The sequence below is a fragment of the Onychostruthus taczanowskii genome, unplaced genomic scaffold, assembly GCF_017590055.1.
Source record: "Onychostruthus taczanowskii isolate IOZ18803 unplaced genomic scaffold, ASM1759005v1 scaffold7, whole genome shotgun sequence".
NCBI lineage: Eukaryota > Metazoa > Chordata > Aves > Passeriformes > Passeridae > Onychostruthus > Onychostruthus taczanowskii.
The window spans coordinates 1,355,102-1,381,049 of NW_024504786.1; the positions used below are offsets into that span (position 1 = coordinate 1,355,102).

Sequence of the window (25,948 nt, forward strand, 5' to 3'; positions counted from 1 at the left end):
AAGATACCAGGCTGGAAGACTCTTAGGAGTCTTCCAGCTGAACAAGGAAAAGACACTTGTCGACAGTGAAAAGAAGCAGAAGCATTTTATGTTTGTCTCATTATTATGCAGGAAAAAAGGTAGAAGTGTACATGAGTAATGTACCTGCATGCTCAGCGTTGTGAAATTACTCAAAATACTCATCCATGCTCTCATTTTGTGAAGTGCCTGTGGCTCCCTTTGCAGAGCCACCCTCCACAGCGACCCCAACAATGCCAATGGGATGCAAGAGCCAAGACTGACAAGAACCCTTTTTTTGTGCCTTTTCAAAGTATAAAGTGCCTCCAACAGACAGGGAAGAGAGGGAGAGCCAGCTGTGAGTGAGGTCTGATTCCCTCCGTAAGGTGGCCTCACTTTGGGGGTGAGACTCAAGTCCAAACCTTCTGTTCACTCAGTCCAACACGTTTACAACAGTTGGCCCTAAGAACTGCCAGAGGCACTCTAAGGCCTGGAAAAACATCCCTGAGGAAGTGCTCCACTGGTTTTCCTTAGATCCATTGCATCTGAGTGAAATTCGAAGCATTTCAGACCCGTTTCTGCCTCTTCCACTCCGATTGCAGTCAGCAGGGCTGCTCGGGAAGGAGATCACACAAGGCACAGCCTCTGGCTGTTCCAGGGAAACAAACTGCAGGTGATGTGCTGAAGCAACACAAACTCAAACACAGAGCAGTGTTCAAGGAGGAACGCTGAACTTTGCTGTGATGTAAGGCAAAGCACTGGAAATAAAACATTACTATTTATTGATCAGCAGTGAGGGAATAAAGCAATGAATTTCAGAAGCTCTGGTGTGCAGCCGGCATTAATCAAAACTTCTGTTATGGGAAATGTCAGCAAAGAAACAGGAATTCGCAGGGAAGGGGGGAAAAAACAGCAACAAACCACAGAGAGCCCCACCCAAAGGAGGAGAGGGAACAGCAAAATAAAGAGGAGGAGGCGGCACAATGGGTTTCCCACACCAGGCTTTCATCATGTGGGAGCTGAAATCCTATCAGCCTTCCCCAGCAAGAACCAACACGGTGGCCAGGGTGACTCAGCCCCGTGGGTCTGGCAGGGCTGGAGAGCCCAGCACAGTCCCCACCCTCTGCTGTGGACCAGGGACCCCAAGGGAAAAGACCTCACACACTACTGCTCTTCCCAAAGAAAAAGATCAAAGATAGGAACAGGCTCTGGGCGCTCTCAGTGTCACCGTGCACTGGACTCAGGTGCCTGTCGCTATCTTTTAATTTATCAAACTTCTCAATCCATCTAAGGTTTTATCCGCCTTTCATATTTGCTCTCGACAGGGCTAAAGTCTCAGGGATTACATTCATTAGACTCTCTTAATATCTTAGACTTTCAGACTTTTCAGCTCCAGAAAAAACACAGAGTGCTGACTACAGGGAAAAGCCACAGAGATAAGGAAAAAAAAAATCCCTGAACTCATAAGGAAGTGGAGGAAAGCCACTGTGTGATGAGATAAAGAAGGGATAGAGATGTGTGGGAAAGAAGAAAAAAGCGCCAACAAGCCAAGGGAAAAAAGTATAAATGGGATCACCTACACAGCCTGTGCTCAGTGGGCCTTAACACAGGTTGTGGGTTTGATCAGCTCTCAGATTCAAAGAATTCCTGAACTCAAAATCCAAGCAGAGAGCCCAGCAGCACTTGCACCGGTGAGGTGAGCCAGCCTCAGCACTGGTAAAAGTCTGTGCAAGTGCAGGATGTGTTTTTACACAAACCAGAGCTCTCCTCTGCATGAAAACCTTGCTTCACAAACAGCAAACACATGAATTATGGAAGACTTGCTGCAGAAAAAGCTGCAAAATAAAAGTGGGGATAGAGGACAGGCTGGGTTTTATGCAACAAGGATCTGCAAGGAGCGATTTGGCCCAAAGAATCACAGAATCCTAGGCTGGGTTGGGTTGAAAGGGAGCTTAAAGCTCATCTCATTCCAGCCCCTGCCATGGGCAGGGACACCTTCTACTCTCCCAGGGTCTCAGAATGCCATCCAGCCTGGCCTTGGACACCTCCAGGGATGAGGAACAAGGTGGGCAAGGGAGCAGAGAGAAGGGCTGGCACAAAGGTTGCAGAGAATTTTCAGGCTACAGTGAATCACTTGAGAACAGACAGAACACTCCAAGTGCAACAGGACTCCTTGGATTTGGGGAGCAGCATCTTCCAGCAGGGTGAGGTACTAAGAAAACAGAACACCTCATAACTTCCATGAGTCTTCAGGATGCTTCATGCTTATCCATCAGCACCACCATATAGCTCAAATCTCATCATTTCAGAACAAATTCTGAGCTGTCTGGGCTGAGCTCTTCCACACCCACTGCTCCATCATCTTCACATGCCCACTGCCAGGCCAGCCCAGGTCCTCCAGCCTCTTCCACATTATCCCAGCTTGGCTGGGATTTACCAAGTGGTTAACAGAAAAATCCAGCTACAGTTTTGTCCCTTTAAATTCTCGCCTTCTCTCGCAGGCAGAAGACATCTGTGGAATAATAATGAATTTCTTTGGTTTGGGGTTTTTTGTTTTTATTAAAAGCTATTCTTTCTAGCAGGAAATGAAAAAGAACAACCAGATTGGAGAATTTGGGGGAAGAAGGGAAAACATTTCTAAAGGTTAATAGTAATAATACTGCTCAGCATTTATTTCATGGATATGTGACAAAGCAAAGAAAAACAGATGTTTTCAGTAATGCTCCAGTTTCTCTGCAAACTCAGGTATTGTCCAGAGCTGCTGCAGCTCACAGGGACAGGAGGGATGCTCCTGCAATTTGCTCTACAAGGAAGCAAAAGGAGGGATAAGGAAGATCTCTGTCCTTTCCTGAGTGCAGGACAATCTGGGGATCAGCACAGCTTTGTCAAAGGCAGGTCCTGCTCGGCCAAAATCTGCTGCCCTGGGTCTGGCTGGGGTAACCCACGGCTGAGAGAAGAGCACTTCAGCAAGTGAATAAAGGCTAAGATATTAGCAATGCTAATACTAATAAATATAATGAAAAGAGATGCAACAAAAAGAGAGAGAGGAATAAAAGCTGAGGAAAACGAGTGGTGCATAAATCCTGATGCCCAGCCTGTTCCTGAGGAGTGATGCACCCTCCTGGCCAACTCCCCCCATTTACAGATCATATAAATCACATATCATGAGCATGAAATCCTATGGAATATCCCTCTGGCTGGTTCAGATCACCTCTCCTGGCTTCTGGTGCTCCTCCTCACTGGCAGAGCATGGGAAACTGAGAAGTCCTTGACTCAGAGTAATCGCTACTTAGCAACAACTAAAACATTACCCTGTTATCAACATTGTTCTCATGCTAAATCCAAAACACAGCGCTGCACCAGCTACTCAGGAGGGAAATTAACTCTATCCCAGCCAAAACCTCAACACCTGCTAAGTGTGGATGGGGGAAAGGCTGTGGAAGTGTCTACCTGGAATTCTGTGAAGCCTTTGATGCTCTTTCCCTAGAAAGAGCATCTAGGATTCTCCTAGAAAACCTGGCCAAGAATGCCAGTGGTACCTGGCTTTTGTCAGCACTGGTGTGGCAGCAGGAGCAGGGGACAGTCTGTCCCCTGTGCTGGGCACTGCTGAGGCACCTGGAATGCTGAGGTCACAAAAAGAAGGACATTGAGGAGTGTGTCCAGGGAAGGGAACAGAGCTGGGAAGGGTCTGGAGCAGCTGAGGGAGCTGGGAAGGGGCTCAGCCTGGAGCACAGGAGGCTCAGGGGGCCCTTGTGGCTCTGCACAGCTCCTGCCAGGAGGGGACAGCCGGGGGGTCGGGCTCTGCTCCAGGGAACAGGGACAGGAGGAGAGGGAACGGCCAAATTACACCAGGAGAGATTCAGGTTGGATACAAAGAAAAATTCCTTCCCCAAAAAGGCTGTCCAGCCTGGCACAGCTGCCCAGGGCAGTCCCCATCCCAGGAAGGAATTAAATCCCTGTGGATGTGGCACTTGGGGACACGGGGCAGTGGTGGCCTTGGCAGTGCTGATGGGAACAGCTGGACTGAAAGGTCTCAGGGGACTTTCCCAACCTGGGTAATTCTGTGAGATTCCTCCCTGACTTCTCATTTAGGGTCCTAGTGATGGTCCCCTCCAGCCCAGTGTCAGGGAACACCCAATTCCTAAAGTGCTTTCCTGCCTCCAGGTTCTCCAGATCCCCTCCTGTGGGTCTGTCTGTATCTCGCTATGAGACAGGCAGAAATCTCTTTGACTTCTTATTGAAGTGGTCTCTGCTCTCCCAAGGCATTAGTACTGCAGGTTTTGGAATCCACTAATCGTGAGCACCTCAGAAACTTCTCCAGGAATGTGCTCAACTGCATTCACCGGCTCTGAGGTCCTGGAAAGTAGTTTTTAAGCTGAACTCCAAGAGAATTTTTCAAAAAGCTACACTGAATTCAATTCATGACACACTATTAAGAATTATTTTACACATGAAGCAGCTTAATATGATTTAAAGGATGTAGAACTTTCCCATAGGGGGAGAGAAGCAAATCCTCCGTGAGATGAGTACCAACACAGCTGGTACTGAGGCTTACAGAACTTTGATGTTAATGAATGTGGATGGGTTGTAGAGATGGGAGAAAAGCTGCCTTTATCAGTTTTCCCAGTACCAAGCTGATAGCCATTGTAAAACTGCTTTTTAATACAGCTGTGCAGCTTTTGCCAGTAAGCCACAGGTTTCCATCATGTGATCAGGTGAAAATGTGTTTAACAAAGACATGAATATGCTTCTTTGTTCATAACAAACTTATCACAAGAATAGACAAAGCTCAAATTATCACAAGAGGGCAAACGTTTAGCCAGCAACGTGTCAAAGCATTCCAGCCTGCATCTCACTGCTGAACAGACCAAGAAAGTGAAAAAAAAATTAAATTATAATCTACATGAATACCACCTTCTACAAATAAGAAGTCAGTTTGCTTTTTTTTTTTTTTTTTTTGGTAACTCTACATCTGGAGCCTCTTTGGGGCATAAAGAAAAGAGGAAAGATATTTGGAGACACTTAAATTGCTTCACTTCCTGCCGTGAATGACTATGCAGTGATTTTGTTAGAAAAGAGAAAACAATTGTTTCCCATGCTCCCTGGGAGAAGGACAAAACACAACCTGCTGAATGTGCAGCAAAAGAGACTTCAGCTCTGCAGCACGAAAAACTGCTGCTAATAATAAGGGAAGGCAGGAATAAGGCAGCTGTGGGGTCCCTGTTGCTAAAGCACAGGAAAATCCCTGGAGCAGTGACCCAGGCAGGCACAATTCACCCTGCTCCTCCAGCCCAGGGTAACCTGAAGCTCCTGACTGCTGAAATGCCTCTTCCTGCCCCCATGGATCACTTGGAGCAGGTGAGTCCATGAGTTCCTCCAGCTCTCCAGGGCAGCTGGAGTGTGCCAAAGCAAGCAGGCACTGGGGATTTATCTCTCAGCACAGACAGGGAGAAACTGCATCTCAGAGTCCTTCGCAAGAATTGTGTAAAATGTCAAACCTCCCCACTGCACCCCTCACCCTCTCCAGTTTCATGCACTCTGAAACAGCTGCTTTAAAAAGACTCTGACTTCAAAGCACAGTAAATTAAGCTCCACATAAAGTCCATTCAGCTTTTTGTTTAATTTGATAAAAGCTCATCAGACCATTCAAGTTACCTTCTGGTCAATACTGCCTCAAGAAATCTGCAATTCAGCTACCTGTGGTTTTTCCAATATTTCTGTGAAACATTACTGACAGAGTCTGTTGGCCTGCAATGCATCAGGTCTTTGCTGAACACTGTTCCAGGGCTCAAAGAACCTTCTGTCCTGCTGGGATCTCTTAATTTTCTCTACAAGTCTTTTGGGATTTTTCCCTCCTCTTGCTCTAATGCCCTGGGGTCGCAGTTGTTTTTAGACAGCATCTCTTCTCTGTTTTAACCTGATAATGTATCTTGCAATTTCTTTCTAAGGAAAAGGCATTGGTCTCAAAAACAATGGATTAGCTCTGCCAGGAGGCTGGATGGGGCTTGGAGCAACCAAGGGTCTGGTGGAAGGTGCAGGGTTTGGAACTGGATGAGGGTTAAGATCCCTTCCAACCCAAACCATTCTGGGATTCTGTGATCAGTTCCAGGCTAGACAGATGTACTGTTAAGCTGGATACTTTCAGGCCTGCTGACAAAGAACACGAAATGCACTGGCTGCAGCCCCTTTCCAGCCCAGGGGATCCCAAATCACCCCAGCAGCAGGTCCTGGGTTCTTCCCTCCCAGCAGAGCTCACTTGGCACTGCCTGTGCCAGCAGCACCACATCAAGGTTAGTGAAGAGGTGAAAGGCAGAGCAACCTCTGCAATGGAAGGAGAAGGAAATGAAGAGAGGCAGAGTGTGCTGCTCCACGGAGGAGCTGGCCAGGAGGCTGAGCAGCACAGCTTTCAATGGCCAGGAGACCTCTGCAGCCTTCCCATCACAGCACCACCAAGAAAAAGCAGTGCCTGGCCTGGGAGCTTTCACCAGGTCCCAACACAGTGATGACAAGAGAAAAAAAACACAGATTTCATTTTAAGACGTCTTCAGTGTTTCTTATTTAAATAAAAGAAAAAAAATTCCAGTGAAATCCATCATTTCAGGAATCCACAGGATCAGCTTCCCATCCACCTCGCCCCTCGCCAAGTACTGACCTTGCTGCCAGCAGAGCAGCACTCTCAAAAATTTTACATTTCCTACAACATAGTTACAAATTACAACATTCAAAGGAGAAAAAAAGTTTTTTTTTTTTAATACACAGAGACTACAGGAAAATGAAGAATATCCTATGTAAATTCTATCCCGGAAGACAAAGAATATCCTATATAAACACTATCCTGTCATAGCAAAAGGGGTAACTCTACCCCAAAGTTTTATGAACCTTATTAAAATAAGGAAGTTTGAAGCTCTGTTTTAAGCCCTTAAATCCCTAAAGACAATCAAAAGAAAACACAGGACAAAGTAGAAATACTATTGATTATGCATAATTGGTATAATTAATTTGTAATTAGTTCATTAAAATATATAGGCATTGGAATTATGCTTGTACATTTCTGGGAATATCCTGCAAGTCACTTGGGATGTGCTTATCATTTATTTGATAGATGAAACATTATTAGAAAGACAGCCCATTAAAAATTAATATGCCAGAGTAATAATTTTCTCAATCTCAGCATTCAGTTTTCCACGTACTCAGACTCCTATTCTGCCTCACAAAGAATTTCTATTAATTCTGTTTTCCAGAGCATGACTTGGGAAGCACAGCATTTAGGACAACTGAGGCACAGCAGCCTTTATGCTGAGCATGCAGCCAGTTTTGAGGAACAAAATGGCAAACATTATAAATTAATATACCACGGGAGTGCTCAGCAAAAGATCTAATTCAACAACTTTAATTTAAGATGGAAAGGTAAAAAGCTTTGTGCTCGAAAGCAAGTAGGAAGAAACTTCCAGAGCACTGGGAGCAGCCTGGTCTGTGACTGCTGAGCATTCCTGTGCTTCTGCAGAGTGTCTGGCATCCCTCACTGTCAGGAATGGATGAGCAGAACTCCAGAGCTTCCTAAACACTGCAGGGAACAGCCCCAGCCCCACCCCGGGGCTGGGATCCACTGGGATCCACCATTTCAAGGCTGCTGCTCCACTTTTGTGCGGGGCAAAGTCAGGTGGGGCAGCAGAGCATCATTTTTAACCCTGAGGTAATTCCCTGTTCCCACCGAGCTTCCTGAAGTCCCTCCAGAATTTCTGAAGTGTCATTTCAGCCAACAGCTACAGAAATAACTGGATATTAAAAAACCCAGGATAGCCACATCACCTCCTCCCAGCTGGGAATGCAAGACCAAACTTCCCTTGAATTTCTGTAATGCACAGAGCCAGTCCCTGTGTGTTCATTACCAACAAAATCTCCCTTCAAAAGGATTTTCCTCCCCACCCAACCTCCATCAGCAGCCTGGAAAGGCTGGTCACTCACTGGTGATGAACATGGGCCATGGCATGACCCCTCTTCATTGAAAAACACCTAAAAAAAAATTTAAAACTTGTATTCTTCAAATGGAGGAAAATCAGCAGTGGATACACAGCACAAGCAGCATCATTTGCCGTTATAAAGCTTGAATTTTCTCTTGTAAAACAAAGAGTATGTGCCTACAAAAACACCTTTCATGTTCTAAAGAAGGGTCTCCAGGTCCTTTAAGGCACAATTAAACACTGCTGTAATTCTGTGCTTCCCAGAAAATCTGTGTTAAGAATTCCAAACACTCTCCCAGGAACCACACACAGTTTTTTTTGGTGGTTTTTTTTTTCCTATAGCCACATCACCTCCTCCCAGCTGGGAATGCAAGACCAAACTTCCCTTGAATTTCTGTAATGCACAGAGCCAGTCCCTGTGTGTTCATTACCAACAAAATCTCCCTTCAAAACGATTTTCCTCCCCACCCGACCTCCATCAGCACTGTGGCAGCCTGGAAAGGCTGGCCACTCACTGATGATGAAGCTGGGCCATGGCAAGACCCCTCTTCATTGAAAAACACCTAAAAAAAAATTAAAAACTTGTATTCTTCAAATGGAGGAAAATCAGCAGTGGATACACAGCACAAGCAGCATCATTTGCCGTTATAAAGCTTGAATTTTCTCTTGTAAAACAAAGAGTATGTGCCTACAAAAACACCTTTCATGTTCTAAAGAAGGGTCTCCAGGTCCTTTAAGGCACAATTAAACACTGCTGTAATTCTGTGCTTCCCAGAAAATCTGTGTTAAGAATTCCAAACACTCTCCCAGGAACCACACACAGTTTTTTTTGGTGGCTTTTTTTTTCCTCTTGCCTCCACTGTAGCACAGACAATTATTTATTTTCTTTGCCTTGCACTCAAGGATGTGATGGATGTATTTACATAAACACACACACAGCCACAGATATCTCTCTATAAAAATTAATCTGCAGATGATGAAAAGTGTAAAAGATCTAAGAGGCAAATCCCAAACAAAAGAACACACTTTATACACTTTATACATAAATATCTTGAAATTATAAAGATCTGAGATTAAGTGGTTTACCACTCATTTAGAATTGATTAGAATGTATTTAAATTTAGCTGAAAGTACCACAACATTGCTCGTGTATTTGCATCTGCGAATAAGTAAATAAAAAGCCTGCTATTAAAGCCTTCATTAATTCTGATTATATGAGAACTTAAAAGCAAATCTGTGTATTACTGCTCTGTAAAGACTCCCAGCAACTCTAGAGTAGAGCTGGCACTGCAACACAACATGTGTCAGCTAAAATGACTAACAGGATCTATTTTCAGTAATCTTAAATCGCACTGCTAAAATATAGAATTAATGGGTTTGCATAATACTTCAAATATTTTTTTTCCTTCTAATTCATTCCCAGCCCCTGCCTTATTGTATCAGAAAGTGAATTTTATATCACTTGACATTTATGTACAACAGTTGAACACATTTCATTAAACTACAATGTTTAGGCAGCACTCAGATGTGATGTGTATATTATTATAAAGAGTGATCCAGCTATTTTATTTCCTTATAAATATGATGACTGGAGGTTTAAAAAAATATATCATGTTGACTAGAAACACGAAGAACGTTTCATTCTGACTACAGATTTTGAGAGTTTCGACATATTTAATTGAAGACAGGGGTTTTGAAAGAAGGATTCATTAATTTTAGCAGCACTTCCCTCCAACTTAAGGCTTGTCTGTTAAATTCTAAGGAGTTTAACAATTAAGGATATAATAATCTCCAACTAATACCCAAGAACCTTCACTTGCCACTCTCACAGCTGAAAAGCCATTTTAAGTTAGAACAAAATACAACCAAAAATCAACCTTGCCCAACATTTAGTCATTAAACTCAGAGTTATGGGGTGCAGCTTGATGAAAGATTTTGCACTTTATCATGTCCAACAATCAGGGGTTTAGAACTCTCCATACTTTATAGAGTTGGCCCCAAAATACATTACTTTCCCCTACAGTTCCTAGGCCCAAGTGTCAAGTCCATTACTCAGTAATCAGCATCACAAAACATTTTAAGGCACCGTGCAAGACAAGGGATCAAAGGGATTTTTAGCATTTTGTTATACAGAAAAGTATACCTGATAGTCCAAAATGCTGAATCCTAAACCATTTCTGTCTTTCTCCAGCTCAATAACCTTCACATCAGGAGACCACAATGCCAATTCCCCTTCTTCCTCCTCAGGATTAAAGTCTTCCTCAGGTTTCACCTGGAAAAGAAAAGTTCTGGTTCAAATACCATTCTCCCAGTTCTTTACAAACACTATTACTTCAATGTTTTGATTATTAATGGTGCATACATGCCCTAAAATGTGACCTTTTATGGAATTAAAACTTCACTGAGCATTATGAATAGAGTTTTCTCCAGCCTGCTGCCTTGAGTACTCCCCTGGGCACAGGCCTACATGTTTGGAGCATCAGAGCCCAACCTGGCACGCAAATATCCGTGTATTAGACTAATTAATTGTTAGAGTATTACTAACCTGTTACACGTTGATGAACTTCAGCTGTCCCATTAGATGCATAAAGGAAAAATAAACAGCATAAAAGATTTAACCACAGACAGCTAACAGAAAGGCCAGGCAATCAGAAAAGATGAGAAGCCAAGCTGTAAATACTTTTGCAAACAGGAGCAACCACGAGCGTCAAGCTTTACTTTGAGACTTTAAAGCTCCTGCGACAGAAAGAAACTTCTAAGTTTCAAATTTATTTTTTTTTTCCCTATAAAAACCTACTCAGAACACGGAAGCAATCAGCTAATGGTGGCAAGGATGTGATTTAGTGCAATTCAGAGCTCTCACTCACCTATTAAACGTGGGGATGATGAATGGGATGTACAGTCAGCAAAGCACACGGTGATTTACCCACCTTGTCTTCCCAGGACAATGAACTCCTCCAGACCAACCCGCGAAAACCCAGAAACACAGGGATTTTTCCACAAAATTGACCGTCCTTTCGCACAAAGTGGGGGACAGGAGAGGTGTTACCTTCTGCTCTGGAGGGGACGCTGCCACGGGGGGCTCGTCCGCCAAGGACTCGGTGCCGTCGCCGAAGAGCCGCCGGCAGCACACCAGGGTGAACGGGGGTGGCACCTCCTTCAGGAAGGTGACAGCCTCACGCCGGGATCTCCCGTACAGCTGCACCCCATTCACCTGCAGAATGGGACCACACAGCCACACAAAGTTCAGTTTTTAATTTTTTGGGTTTTTTTTTTTTTTTTTTTTGTTTGTTTTTGCGTACATTTTTCCCCGCCCGAGCCTGAAAGTTTGATTTGATTTTACCTGGGGGTTCTGGCACAGCTTGCACAGTTTTATTAACATATGCTTCTGAAGAATATATAATTACTGTGTATAGAATACAGAATTACTGTAAAACTTCATCTCCAAGATCCTGTGATTGCTGCATCATGTCTCTTTACCTTCCTCTAACTTCTTTTCTGCTCACCGCTTTTCCAAGCCTAAACCTTTCCTAGAATTCTTACTTCTTTCTCACCTGTTTCTTTGTTGGGGATCTTTTTTCAGTGCTAGGCTTATGTATTTGAATTAAAAAAAGATAAAAGAATTAATTTTCCCACAATATTTTAAGCAAACACGGGTTCTGAGCTCCGATCAAAAAACTTGAAGTCAGAACTACCACAACTAGTTTAAAAGTTGGCTCAATAACCTTAGAGGTGTTTTCCAACCTTAATGATTCTCTGATTCTAACTTTGCCACTTGAAAATGTAACAAAGCAACTGAAACTAAAATAGGTCCTACAGAAAACAGGTGAGAACATTTGTACAGTCAGAAAGAAACCAATTACAGTAAGCAATTAACCAGAAAGGCCTGACAAGAGTCAAGCTTACTATACCATAAACTCAAGATTGTGAGTGATAACAGATCATTGTTAATGGATGTTCTAATCCACAGACTTTGAAAAAGAAAAAAAAATAGAGAGATAGATTAGATAGATAGATAGATAGATAGATAGATAGATAGATAGATAGATAGATGCTAGAGAGACAGAGAGATGGATAGATAATGGTGCTTTAAAAATGGGATACTGCAGTTGGATTTTTTTTGTAGCTGTCCCATCCCTGGAAATGTCCAAGGCCAGGCTGGACAGGGCTTGGAGCAAGCTGGGAGAGTAGAAGGTGTCCCAGGGGTGGGACTGGATGGGCTTCAATGTCCCTTCCAACCCAAACCATCCTGTCACTCTGTGATTCTACTTCTGCAGGAAAACAAAGAGGGATTCATCCTCTTTTACCTATTTTATAGTCTTTATATTATTTTTACCTATTTTATAACCTTTATATCCCAAGGGTTCCTCTCTGCACTGCAGGGGTGTCCCTAAATAGGAAGCCAGCAGGTGTCATAAATCACCTGTGTCAGCCAGCACTGCAGCCCCAAAAGAGCAGGCTTTAACCCAATAAGTGCTGTGGACTCAATCCCAGCACCTTGTGTGCTCCAGGGATTTCTTTCAGGCTGCTTCAAGCCCCTCTCATGACCAAATGTCCACAGGGCTGGAGTGCAGCCACTGGTTTGGGAACCCAGCACCTTATCCAAGCCCCTCCACAGCAAGTGGGGATAACTGAGGATTACCTCCATCCCTTCTTTCCATACCCACACTGCAAAGGAACCCACACCTGATCCAAGAAATCAGCATGGAAACGTTCACCAGACATGGACACACCTTTGTACAGGTGCACTTGTGGCAGAGCCTCTCCACAAACCTCCCAGACCTCCCTTCAATCTCATTCAAGGCTCCACAGCAATCCCACTTTAGCCAACATCTCCTTCCTGACCACTTCTATTTTTTCCCCCCACTTTGTGCTTTTTGCAGTGTAAATGTAGTTTGGGCTGCTGGGAAACAAAGAGCTCCTCTCACACTCTACATCCCAGCCAAGCAGGAAAATTGAGAGTGGTGGAACTGGCCCCCACCAGGGCAAGACAAACTGCCCTGGGCTTCTTCTGCAAGAATTACAGCAAGTGCTGAGCTATCAGCCTCATCCATTAGTTAATTATTTAAGCAGAAGGATCCACACGTAAGGATTTTTTAATGCTTGGAGAGTGGCAGCGTGGTGGAAAGCTCCCAGCACTTCTCAGCATCCCGTGATGGATGGGGAAGAGCTGCTGAGCACCCCCCAGCAGACCTGGGGACTCCCATTTCTCCTCCTGCAGCTGCCAGAAATCATCCTCTGAGCAGGCAAGGTGCCCTGCACCCACCCACTCAGCACATCAGCCAGCCAGCCCTCAAACAGCAGGGAAATGCTACAACAAAAGTGCACAAAAAAGCAATTTACTCCTGAAAAAGGACACGGTGGAATTAGCTGAAATGAAGGGCAGGGGAGGGGTTTTGTGCTGTCTGTCATAATTCAAACACATCATTAAAAATAATCAACATTCAAGCTCACTGTACATTGAAAAAAAAAAAAAAAAAAAAAAGAAAAAAAGAAAATCCTTGCTGATCATATTTCAATCCCAAATGTATCAGGCCCAGGTAAGGCTGCTTGTTTGGGGAATGGGGCTGTCACTTTTTCCACTGCAAACCCCTATTTAAAGGGATTTATAACTTGGCTGCAAAAACAGAGTCTGGGCTAAACCTGGCACTTACAGCTTTAGCCCCGGAGCACATTTTTATTTTGTTGGGGTTTTTTTCCCAACTACAGAGCAGCAAAAAATTCACACTCACTAGGTCTGGGCATACCTGTGAACTTAATTCTGAGTACAGAGTAATACATAAAACTGTTAAATATGCACAATTAAAGTTTCCTAAGTTACTCTACAGCACTGCATTATTGCTTTTTCTATAATTTTTTTTTTTGTTTAGTGGCCAAGCAATTTAAATGACACTTCCAGCATTCCATTAATCCCTTCCTTCAGGAATCAAGGTTTCCTCCATTAAGCTATAAGAAAATGTTTTAGGTCTTAGTGATACCAGTATGAATTTTTGATGTTAGGGGGTGAAGAAGTAAAAGCAGAATAGCTGTACACCTAACAAATCAATCTTTCAGAAGGCCTAATTCTGTTTCCATTAAATGTTCTTTGCATCCACTAAAAAAAAGGCTCCAATATCAAAATATTCCACAAGGAGTAAGCATGCAATAAGAAATTAATGTCTTTTCACTTGCAGGCTGATATACCAATGGACACATGTACACACACACAGACAAATAGGAATTATTTTCATTTTATCAAATAATTATTTTTCATGAGAAAATAGGTCTGGTGTGACTCTGATAACTCCAAAGCTGCCCCAATACCTCTTTAAACACATTTAAACAAACTGATGTATTTGCTCATACATACAAGTATCTTTCAACACTCCACAAAAAAGTTTTATTGTGTAACTGAAACCACTGTTCCTAAGACTGCTGTAAATGTTTTAGGGGTGACAAATATTCAGAAAGATTATCCACCACAAAAGCTAAAGCCAAATTGTGCAAAAGACTGAGCCACAGCACTACAAATAATTCAACACAAATATTATCTCTGCCCTTGTAACTCCTGATGCTCATGTTAAAACATTGCAGAAAAAATACCCATGAAGTCACTGAGAGGTCACAAGAATTTGACATTTTTTCCATAAATGTGGAAGGGAACAGTGAAGAAAATGAATGTGAATTCCAAAGCACAACTCTGCTTCCACAACTAATCTGGAATAATTCTACTGCACACACAGCAGTCAAGCTAGAACTGAAGAGAAGAATTTTAAGGCGGCCAAAAAAAAAGAGGAAATAGATAATTTTTATTTTCTGTTTTATTTTTTTACCTCCAGAAGTTCATCCTCCAGTTGCAGAAGACCAAGTGCTGCAGCTGGGCCATCTGAAGCAATGGATGATATGTAATGATGTCCATCAAAAGTGTCCAGCTCAACTCCTAATCTCAGAGTGTGGATGGGTAACAGCTGCCAAAAGATAAATATAAATATGTATTTAAGTCTAAATCTTTATCTACCAGGATAAAACCAGATTTAGGATTCAGTAGCTCACCAAATGGAACCAAACCCACAGTAAGATGATTAAATGTTTACAGTGACCTCACCTGTGTTACAGCACAAGTGTCCATAACTTTTCTTTACAAACTGTTTGCACAAATAAAAACAACCAGTCTTTTCCCTGGGGGGAAAGGCAATTTGAACTGTATTCTCAAATAATTAAACTTAATGGGAAAAATACAGAGAGAAGTACCACCCAAAAGGTGAGCTGTCAATAAATCACAGAATGGTTTGGGTTGGAAGGGACCTTAAACATCATCCAGTTCCAAGCCCTCTTCCATGAGAAGGGAAACAAAAATAAAATAAATAGAAATAAATAAAGGAATAAAAAAAAGTTCCATAATTGCCCTAAAATCTCACTACAAGATCAGCTGTCTTACTCCTTTGGGAGCTACACTACTACAAGGCAGAAAAAATATCCATGAAGTGTCCTCTGTAAGTAGTTACAAAACTGACATCCTTTTTTCTGCAAGGGGAAATCACTGATTTTGTGTCAGCCTTTTCCCACTGGAACTCCCTAATTTGGAATTTTTCTCTAGGGAAACTCCAACCCTCAGTGCCTTAAGTCTGCTAATATCAGGAAAAGTAGAATAAAAGTGATACACTGTCCAGAAAAGACAGAAGAAATCATGGCAAGCTGGGGAAAAGGGATGATCAGCAGGAGCTGCTCCCTCAGTTTGGACATTTTCTGGCTTTTTATTACTGGAGTTCAAACACTGACTGACTGTCCTGCTTCCCAAATTATTCTGGATATTCAAATAAAAGGAGCAATCCACTGATCCACAGCATCCCTTCAGAGCCATGTCTGATCATGACTTTATGGCCCTTCCCCACTGAGGTGTCCCCACAAATATATAAATGCATCACCTCTAAAAACCTCTCTTCCACAATATTAACAGGGGTATCTTGAAAAATCTCTTGGAAGTGAAATTAATTTAAGATCTGACAATTTAAATGAATTACACATCCCTTTGCCTGAGCCAGGATCACTACAGCAAAATCCTCTGTGGGACAAAAAAGTTGTTTAGCACAGTTTCAACCTCTGCTCCATTCTGTGCAATTAAATACCCCAAAATTTAGGGTTTGAGGGTGGTTTTTTTTTTTTGTTGTTTGGGCGTTTGGTAATGAACTGTTAAAAGGTTCATTTGCCTGTGCTGTGAAAAGGTATTGGATCAGTCCAGGAGATAAGCAGAATATTGGCAGCCTTTTTTTGGAAAACACAGAGCCACAAAACCACTAAATTCCTGAACCACATCTGGAATTGCGTCTTGCCCTCCCAGGATTACTCTGCCAACATACACCAGGAAGGAAACCACCATGTAAGCCTTACCTTTGAGTACTTCTGGAGCTCTGAATCGTCTTTAAAGGGCATATCCACATTCACAACCTAAAAATTGGACATCAGAACATTTTTCAACAGCGGGACAATAAAGACTTTACCAGAACGATGAAATTCTGGCAAAAAAACCTCAACTCAGGAGCAAAATAAACCGTACTTAAACAATGTCACATTGATGCAAAATAATTTTAAACAAATGTTAGAAAAATCTTTCAGGCACAGAACATTTACAAGTAGGAATGTGGTGATTATGCACCATTAGCAGACTCCAATATTATCCTACTCCCGGAGCTCAAATGCCAATTTTAGTCAAGTTCAGTAATCCTGTGTAAGCACAAAATGCCATTATGTTTGACACAAATACCCACACGGACTTGCCAGTCAGAATTTGAAAGTATGACAGCTTAAGTTGTTACCTCAGGCTACAGTGCAGCCATCTCCCATCCAGACTAACCCACCAACTTCTGGCTTGAAATACATAACTTTAATTACCAGATGGGAATGGAAAGTGGGTTATTTAAACCAGGGACAGGAAATCCTTTCAGTGTCTTTTTTAAAGATTAATAATAAAATTACTCTGCTCACGACCAGTTTTCTTGTTTTGTCCCTCCTTAACATAACAGATTTATCTGTAATATTAGAAGGTTATTTACTTCAATTTTAAATGTAATTAAGACAAAATCATAGAATGGTTTGGGTTGGAAGAGACCTTAAAGATCATTTAGTTCCAATATATGGCCCAGGTCTGGAATCTGGGACACTGAAGTTGAATGTTTAAAGGAAAGCTACACTTGGTTGATCTGAAAAAACCAATCAGGTAACTTTTCTTTGAAAACTTCTAGTTCAATAAAGATGAGACTTTTCTTTTGGATTCATTTTAAACAGTGCTTATAGCATGTTGTTTTGCAGTACTCAGGGTGTTTTTTCCTGACAGACTGAACCCATTTCATGTCCAGGTAACTAAGTGGGTTTATGACTGGCAGCCCCTCAGCCTGACACCACACAGCCCCTGCTCAGGAACCTCAGCTCCTTCCACTGGCACCAAGAAGGACCAGCAGCACAGGAGCCACCAGGGCCACCAACCCCTCTCTTGAAGCAGCTATTTCCTCCCAAGGCAAATACTCCTGAGAGAACCCTGCAGGCGCCTTTGGGGTGAGTTCAGGGGCTGAGCGAGGATGGTGTGACACAGGCACTGCGGTGCCACTCAAACTGGACACTGCTCCTGGACACAGCAGGGAAGCACAGGCAACCAGAACCAAAAAATGGCTTTCAGGATGGGCTGCCAGCAGAGCTCCCTTCTATCATTCAAGAAGCCCCATGGTTAACATTTCCACTGCTGACATTTCACCGGCGGCGGCCGAAGGAGGATTTGGAATGGTTGGATTCACCAGCTAAGCAGGATTTCATCCTCTGTGGGAAGTGTGATAGTGCTCGGGGAGGTAATATCAGCCCCTGGAAATGTAAGGGTGGGAATAGCAAGCAACTGAAGTGGGCAGCCAAACAGATTTATTGCATCATGTACATAATCTCACACGAGTTCCAGATCTTAACGGAGTGCTAATGGAAAGAGGGGAAGCGAGTTTCTCAAGGCAATTCTTGAAGCTACTTTAAATCTCCCAGCGAGTGACTGGAACGATGGCTACTCCAAGTAGTAAAAATAAGTGTCTCTAAATCAACTGGACAAGCATTGCAAAGACAAACAGGGCATTTTCTTGGTGGTGGTGAGAATTTTTTAAGGCTTCGGGAAGAACGCTGTGTCGAGCCTTTATCTGTACTAGCTGGCTCACCCAGCACTGAAAAGCACAAGTGAATTACAATTTCCATCAACTCCTCGTGACAATTCATCAAAACAATCTTTTGCTAGGCAATTATTTAATATGAAGGGAAGAAATATCTACTAGACACTGGCACCACAAAGTTACACTATTGAGAATTACTTTGTATTTTCCCAGCATGTTTGAAAATCATTCTTTCATTCTTCAGATAAAATGGTAAGATTCTTCTGAAAACGGAAGCTCTATCCTGAGCCCTTTTTTAATTCAGTGCCCAGTAAAACAAATAGATCATGAATGAAATAATAAAAATGCCATATATTTTAAGTGGCTCCTGTGATGCAGATTTAACAGGACAGCTGATTTCCTTAAATCACTGTTCCTGTCTCGTATTGTGGAACAATAGTATCTATATAAACAGAATAAAATAAAAGGGCAGCAAATCCCCCAACTCACTATAACATACATTTCAGCCCTGATGTTACAGGAAAGAAAATCTGATGTTACTGAGCTGTTCCAAACACTGAACTGTTCTATAAACAGCCTGTGATGCTAAGCTCACAGATCTGTAATTTAAAGAAATAACATTCATGAATGTAGTTTATTGAAATAAAACATACCATAACTTCGTATTCTGGTCCCAGCAGGTTTTCCCATTTGGATTTCAGCTCATGTGCTGGAGGGAGTGGGACTCTTCCTAAGTATGAAAGTGAATATTGAATTTACAAGCATATTGTACATTCAGAAGTACATTTACTTCTAAATACTCCAATAAAAATTCAGTGTAAATAAAAGATTAGAGGGAGTAATCCCCAAAAGGGAAGTGCATTAAGCTGAGTCTATCAAACAGCACAAATCAAAAACGTCTTTCTTAGGAAAACAATGCAAAATGTCATCTCCTGTAAAAGTGTGATTTATTCAGCTGAGAGGCAAGAAGAGGTGATGCTTGGTGATGAGATGCGAGTTCTGTACCATGCAGTACTGTAAATAAATCATTCTTTCAGGCTGCAAAACAAATTTCACACAACTTCATCATTTGTTGCCGTAAAAACGCTTCCCACTCCAGGGAAACATCATCTCCCACCCAAATGAGCCCCCTTAAGAAGGAAAACACCTGACAAGATATTGCTGTTATCGAGGGGCTGTGTCAGCACAATGCAGGCACAGACTTTATTTATACATTTGGCAGGTATAAAGCCTTGTCTGCTTTAATTAGGCCAGTAAGTAACATGAGCTTTAATATAAGCTCCAGTTCTAAACCAGTCTTCCGTGGGAACTTGGCTATCTTGACATTTATATCTTTTCAGCTTTCTTACTTATGCAACCAAGGCAGTTGGTTACAGTCCTGTAAGACAATTTGACAGAGCTAGACAGCAGAAAATGACTGGCTGCCCTGTGTTTGACCTCAGCCAGAAGCTCAGCTCACATATAAAGTTCCAAGCTGGAGCAATGTGTAACTGGTAAGAATCAAGCTCTACAGCAAATTCCATCCAGCAGCGACAGCAGCAGCATCTGGAGGCTGAATTTCCAAAAACTAGGTTTTTTTTTTCTCCCCCCTGAATGGCTTCAGTAGTTTGTCAGATGTCTAGACAAGGCACAGACCACTCAGCGCTGCCGCTGCATCGCCCTGAAATTCAGAATGTAAAGCACAAGCTCAGGTTCTGCACAGAACCAGTTAGTAAAATACCTGGGGGGGGAACTGTGAGGATACCACGAGGAGCTCAGAGCCCACCAAGAGCAAAACCCTGCACAAATGGCATTGTCAGGCTGCCTCTGCTTTCAGCACCTTCGCAGCCCGCAGAGATAAAGCTCTGCAATACAATCCTCATTACACACTTCTGCGACTTTGAAGTTTTCCACTCAATAAAAACAAAGATTGGAGTTTACTCCTGCGACAACACAGCCCACCCCTGTTCTCTCTAAGCTCACTTTTAGCCATGCCAGACAGGCAAATTCTGTCTGATCTGCCCTGAGAAACCACACTGCTCAGAGCCCAGCAACTGAGCGTCACTTGGAAATATCCAGAGGATTTTCAACGCACAGGCTCAAGCAGACACAGATATCTGAGAATTCCAGCAATCCTGATAGCTATTTTCTGCTACCAAAACAACACCCCAGCAAGACTAAAAACTTGGGATTGTAAATACAGCCCACAGTTGTCTCTGAAATAAATTGTCTCCTTAAAAAATAATGGGAAGACAAGTTGTCCTAAAATTCTCAACTGCTAGTTAAAGTTTTTTTTTAACTTAATTGGAAATTAAAGTTTCTAATGTATGATCAAGCACAGGCTGATCACTGTCTTTACTTGTGAACTGTATCAAAACCAGAACACCAGTGCATTCTTCTGCTCCTTCCATCTGCAGAAAAACAGAGGGGCAGAAATTCCTGAGTCTCTTTTTCTGCTATTACAGAGTTACAACAGTGTGAACACACAGGATCTAAGCACCTGAAATCCACTGTGCAGCCAAATATAGATTTCAAGGTTCACCAGGAGTAATGAATCTCAGGGTCAAGCTCAAAGTTCAGTTCAGCAACTGTAAGCTGTGTTCAGCTGGCTGAATACAGATTTTTTTGTCACTTCCAAAACACATTACCAAAATCTACAGTCGTTCAGAGCAGGTGCTGATGCACGTCTCCATTTGAAGTTTTCCCCTTTCTTTCTTTCAAATACACTTTGAAGTCTCAGCTTGTGACTTCTTACAACTGTGGAAATGTGGGCTGAAGGGATTTGGATTGAATATATTCAATTCCAGTGGCATCACTCAATTCACTTACAATGTTCCTTTTTCCCCCAACAGCTTTTTCCACATGGCAGCTAATAGGAAATTTCTTTCTAGTCTCTCATCCAGCTGAATTCCTCATGACCTAACATATGTACCATGTCTTCTATAATGTGCAAGGCCTCAGAAATGAAAACACTTCCAGGGACAGCTTTCATTAGCAACAACTTTTCAGCATATTTAGCCTGTCCTTCTGCCTGCGCTTCCAGGCAGTTTTTCATTTCTAATTAGCAAGCATAAAGCAGGAACCACAAACCTATTGTAAAAATCATCTTTTCTGGTCAAAATTGTCAGCTTCTTCAAAGCTGGGATCTTATTTTTCTCGCAGCTTCCTCCTGCTCTCACAAAGTTCCTACACAAGGGTGCTCTTCATTAAAACCCTTCCTCTTCCTGCCCTACTGCTGGGGCTTTTTCCCCAGACATCTCTCAAGCTCCTGACTGCCAACATTGTCCCTCTGGGTTCTGAGTACTCCTGCAAGGCAGGATGGAGCAGTTCTGCCCAGCCTGCAGGCTTGCAGAGGCTGCAGCTGTTAAATTCATTGCCTGCACTCTGCTAGCTCTGAGTTTCAGCCCTCGTGCACGTTGCAGCCCAAGCCCTGCTGCCTTTGTACCAGGACTGCTTAAGCATGGCTTTGCCTGGCCAGAATTACTATTTAATACCTCCCCAGGAAACACAATTTAATAAGAATTTCACACAACTGGGCTTAAAGGGAAGTCATACACGTTTTATAAAACATACCTTTTACATTAAACTTCTAAAAGCATTTCCAGAGTTTAGCCAGAGCCTTAAATTAGCAGTATTTGCTTTAGCACCATTATAATGAAGTGCCCATCACCACATCCAAAATAAGCACCTATCTTTGGAACTTAAACTTGGCCATTAAATTCTGTTCCAAGGTGAAATCTCATACATCATATTTCTGCAGGAGTAAAATATGCATACAAGTCCCACATTAAAAAAAAAAAAACTGGGTAAGTGACACAGGACAGACAAAGTGCTGCTCTTTTCCAGCCTCTGTCATAGCAAAACAATGCTTTGAGAACCTCAACTCTCAGCTACTCAACCACCTCTGTTCTGGCTTCCTATTTCTGGGAACATGCAAAAGTCACAACAAAGGATGTCTGGTTACAAGGCTTGGACAGAAAAGTAAAACAGAATGGAATATAGGAACTGCTACATTTCTCTCGTTTCCAGGTTGTCTTTAATACTGACAGATCCTCAACAATCACAGCAGAATTGCTATTCATTGACAGCCGTAATTTAGAATGCTCTATTACATCTACATGTCTTAGAAACTACAAGGCATAAGGATAATTTATGCTGACTTTAACACAAGCTGTATAAATTCACCCAGAATTCCTGTAGAGGAGCCCAGAAATCTGTGGGGGAATTGAAGGTTCTGGAAAGACCTCCAGCCTTGGTTCCAAAGTCAGCTAAAACCCAGAGCAGCCCATGCCTTTGTGACCTGCCCCTGTGCCTGAATTTGTTAAAAAAATGCCTTTTCTGAACTCCAGTTATCGGAGTTCTGATGAAGTTACTGCAATGCCAAGAGAGCAGCACATTCAGAGATGATGGAAACCAGAAGAATATTATGAAAATACTCTGCAGGAGTCTTAAGAAGTGTCAGGGTAAGAAGATCACAGAATCATTAAGGCAGGAAAAGATCTCTCAGATTATTGAGTCCAGCCATGAAGGTGGGTGTGACTGATCAGGAAATAAATAAGAATTCCCTGGCAGGGCCCTAGCAGCAGAGGAGGATGATAAATAAAGCCTCTCCCAGCAGAAAACTGCACACCTCAGGTCATCAGTGCAGGACCAGGACCACAAAGAGGAATCACTGAGCTGGAGGCTTTCAGCTCTCCAGAGTTAATGAGAGTCACTCCTGAGCACCAAAAGAGCTGCACCTCCACTGACTGTAACCTTAAAAAATCCCTCCCTAAACAAAGGGGACCACTGCTGCCTGGAAAAGGGCAAATTTCATGCAAGGAAGAAGATCCAGGGAATTACAAACCCTGAGACATCTCAGAACCCACTCTCAGCAGACCTGTGGACTGTGGAAAGAGTTGGTTAGATCCAAGAGGCAGAGCTTTCCTTCAGAAAGCATTGCAGGGCAAAAGCTAAAGATGTTTTAAGCCAACCCATCAGTGCTGAAAATGGAATTAGAGATGGTAGATTTTAACCAGACCCAGCAGAGGCACTGCAAGGTACCCTATCTACCTGCCTGATGCAGACTCTGCTGCTTTTCATTGTGAAGATTATCCTTCTGTTCTTGTTTTTTCTCATTCTTAGTGGCCACACTAATTTCAGGCCTTACAGCTCCAGGAGACAAAGATTGGAACAGTTGGCTGCACTGTAAAATAAGATTTAAAAGCCCCAAATCATATGCTGCAAAATAAAGGATGCAGTAACACCACCTCAGTAATTCCTTCTTTTTTTTTTTTTTTTTTTTTTTTTTATTTTTTTTTTTTTTTTTTTTTTTTTTTTTTTTTTGTTTTTTTTTTGTTGGGGTGGCTACACAGGAGTTATGCACTGAATTTTCCTGAATCTCTCATTTTAGTTTATTTCCATTCCTCCTTTAAGCATCTTAATTTTCTGCAGTGCACCATTAAGAAAACCTGAGGATCATGTGTTATCCACTCCTGAACTGTTCAATGAGGTAACTAAATTGAGTGAAAAATAAAACCAGTTGCTACACAAACAGAATTACCTCTCCCTGAAGGTGTTTCTGAGGAAATGGCAAAGGAAGGTTTCCTTCTGAGCAAGGTGAGACGTACAGTCTGCCCTGTGTTTCGCAGTGCCTCCACCACCTCTTGGTTGGTAAAACCCTGTATGTTGACTCCATCAACCTAAAACAAGAAAATTGTAGCAAATAACAGTAATTGTGCTGCATTCTCAGGCTACGTTGTGGAGTATCACAGGCTGTAAGCAACAGCCACGTTATTTAGTGCAGGAATTACAGGGTTATTCTCCCAAGACAGCAATATTTGCAAAACACTGTGCTGCATTCTCAGGCTATGTTGTGGGTATCACAGACTGTAAGCAACAGCCACGTTATTTAGTGCAGGAATTACAGGGTTATTCTCCCAAGACAGCAATATTTGCAAAACAATCTCATTAAATCTGTTACATTTCACTGATGAGAATTTATTTCCAAAATGCATTTTAAAAGGAAACACAACAGTAATTTCTTCTTTCTGTTTTCATGGGGACAACCACAAAACAGAATTTACTAATCTGATACAAGTATGCACAGATTTTTCCTTTCTTTTTATTTTTTATTTTTTTGCTTACCAAAACCAGCTTGACAAGGACTGTGGATGAAGGTTCCAAGCAGAGTATCCAGCCTGGAACTCTATTCAGTTCATTATCACTGCTGGTTTTCTAACATGCCCCACACAAGCCTCTACAAACACAACTGTTTGTATAATCCACCCTGAACAGCCCAATTCTTACATTATCAGATATTTTAATTTACACCCAAAATACTCTGATCACCTCACTGTCAGATCATGCACCAATAGGGCTTTCCTGCAGATAAAAGGTTATATTAATTTTTGCTGCCACAGAGGAGAAGCTGACTTTGGAAAGTCTGGCATGGCACACATTTTAAAAGTAATTTAAAATCATATCTCTATAAATATTACCTCTTAAAACAAAAAGACTGTAGAATTCATTCCTGCTTGTGCTGTGAATGCAAAATTGGCTATTATTCAATTCACTGTTATTCAATGGTTTTTCCATTTTTCTACACATAAAGCTTGGGCTTTTAAACCTAAATTGTGACCATTACCATTTTGATTGTATCCACTCTCCAGAGCCATTAAGGAACACAAACAATGTGCCACATCTTGCAGAATCTTAACAATCCTCGAGTCCCATTCAATTCAAGTAGAAGTTAATGCTGCTCATCTTTACTGCAGGCCAAAAGCCAAGATTCTCCACTCTGAAACACTTTAATCCAAATGCTTGCCTCTTTCACAGTTAACTACTATTTACTATTTCTTTGAATATAAAATAATACTTTAACCACAGCAAGCCAAAGCTCATTTCTGTCACAAGTCTACCTAAACAAACACGAACCTCCAAATTATTTCTTCTGCAAAGCAGAGGAGGTTTAATTAATTTTAGAAAGTCTTTACTATGTTGTTCTTTTAACAGAGATGTGGAATGTATTAGCTCTACAGCAATATATAAGCAGAGTATTCTACTTACAGCAACAATTTTGTCATGAACATGAATTTGGCCATTGTGGTCAGCAGCACTCCCAGGAATTATACTTTTCACAAAAATCCCTGAAGGTTCTGTTGGGGAGGGAATAGAAACAAGTCACTGCATTAACCTAATTTGCTTCTTTTCTTATTAAGATTTTTGATTCCAGCCTTTTTCACACACTTCCCTCTGCCCATAAAGTGATGATTCTGTAAACCATCACCATCTGCACGTTACCACTCCCACAGCCTGACACAAAACTGAGATCTCTCGTGGAAAAAAAACCCAGCACTGACACAACCACCTGTACACTGACCTCAAATATTTCCCTTAAAATGGCTCACAAAAGGCCACCTCCTCCACGGATTCATCCTTGTGCTTACCCAGGCTTTAAACCACAATCACTTAAATCCATGCTGCGTTTGATTTCAATAGGACTAACTAAGCTAAAAGTAAAGTATGTGCTTAAGGACTTTGATCAGGACTTCAATCATCTTACAGCTAAAGAATTTAGTACTTTAAATCTTAATGAAAAAGGATTTTTCTTTAAAAAAAAACGAAAAGACAAGAGAGACATGGAAATCAGAAAAGCTGTCCTTTGTCATGTTTGCAGTTTGATTATTAATTCTAACTCCCAATGAGAAAAAACAAATAAAAACAAAGAAAAAAATAAACAAACAACCCTGAAACACTAACACTTCCCTTTCACAAACTCCCACTAAATATGAGATGCTGATCTCTAATTCTAGTGAATTTCATGTCTCCATCTCCTAGCACAGGTAGGAGCCATTCATTTTCCCCATGGTCAATAAAGGGTATTTGAGAAGCCCCTGACCAACATTTTCCTAAATC

General features: G+C 42.0%; 1 protein-coding gene across 1 annotated transcript in view; it reads right to left on the minus strand.

Moving 5' to 3' along the window:
* The window catches only part of PATJ (PATJ crumbs cell polarity complex component), a 132,115-nt gene that overhangs the window by 93,374 nt on the left and 12,793 nt on the right, over positions 1-25,948 (minus strand). Inside the window, 9 exon segments of the mRNA XM_041421570.1 lie at positions 10,102-10,230; positions 11,008-11,172; positions 14,771-14,905; positions 16,326-16,382; positions 18,727-18,803; positions 23,105-23,214; positions 23,216-23,237; positions 23,595-23,733; positions 25,100-25,188. Coding sequence (XP_041277504.1) covers positions 10,102-10,230; positions 11,008-11,172; positions 14,771-14,905; positions 16,326-16,382; positions 18,727-18,803; positions 23,105-23,214; positions 23,216-23,237; positions 23,595-23,733; positions 25,100-25,188 — 923 coding nt within the window.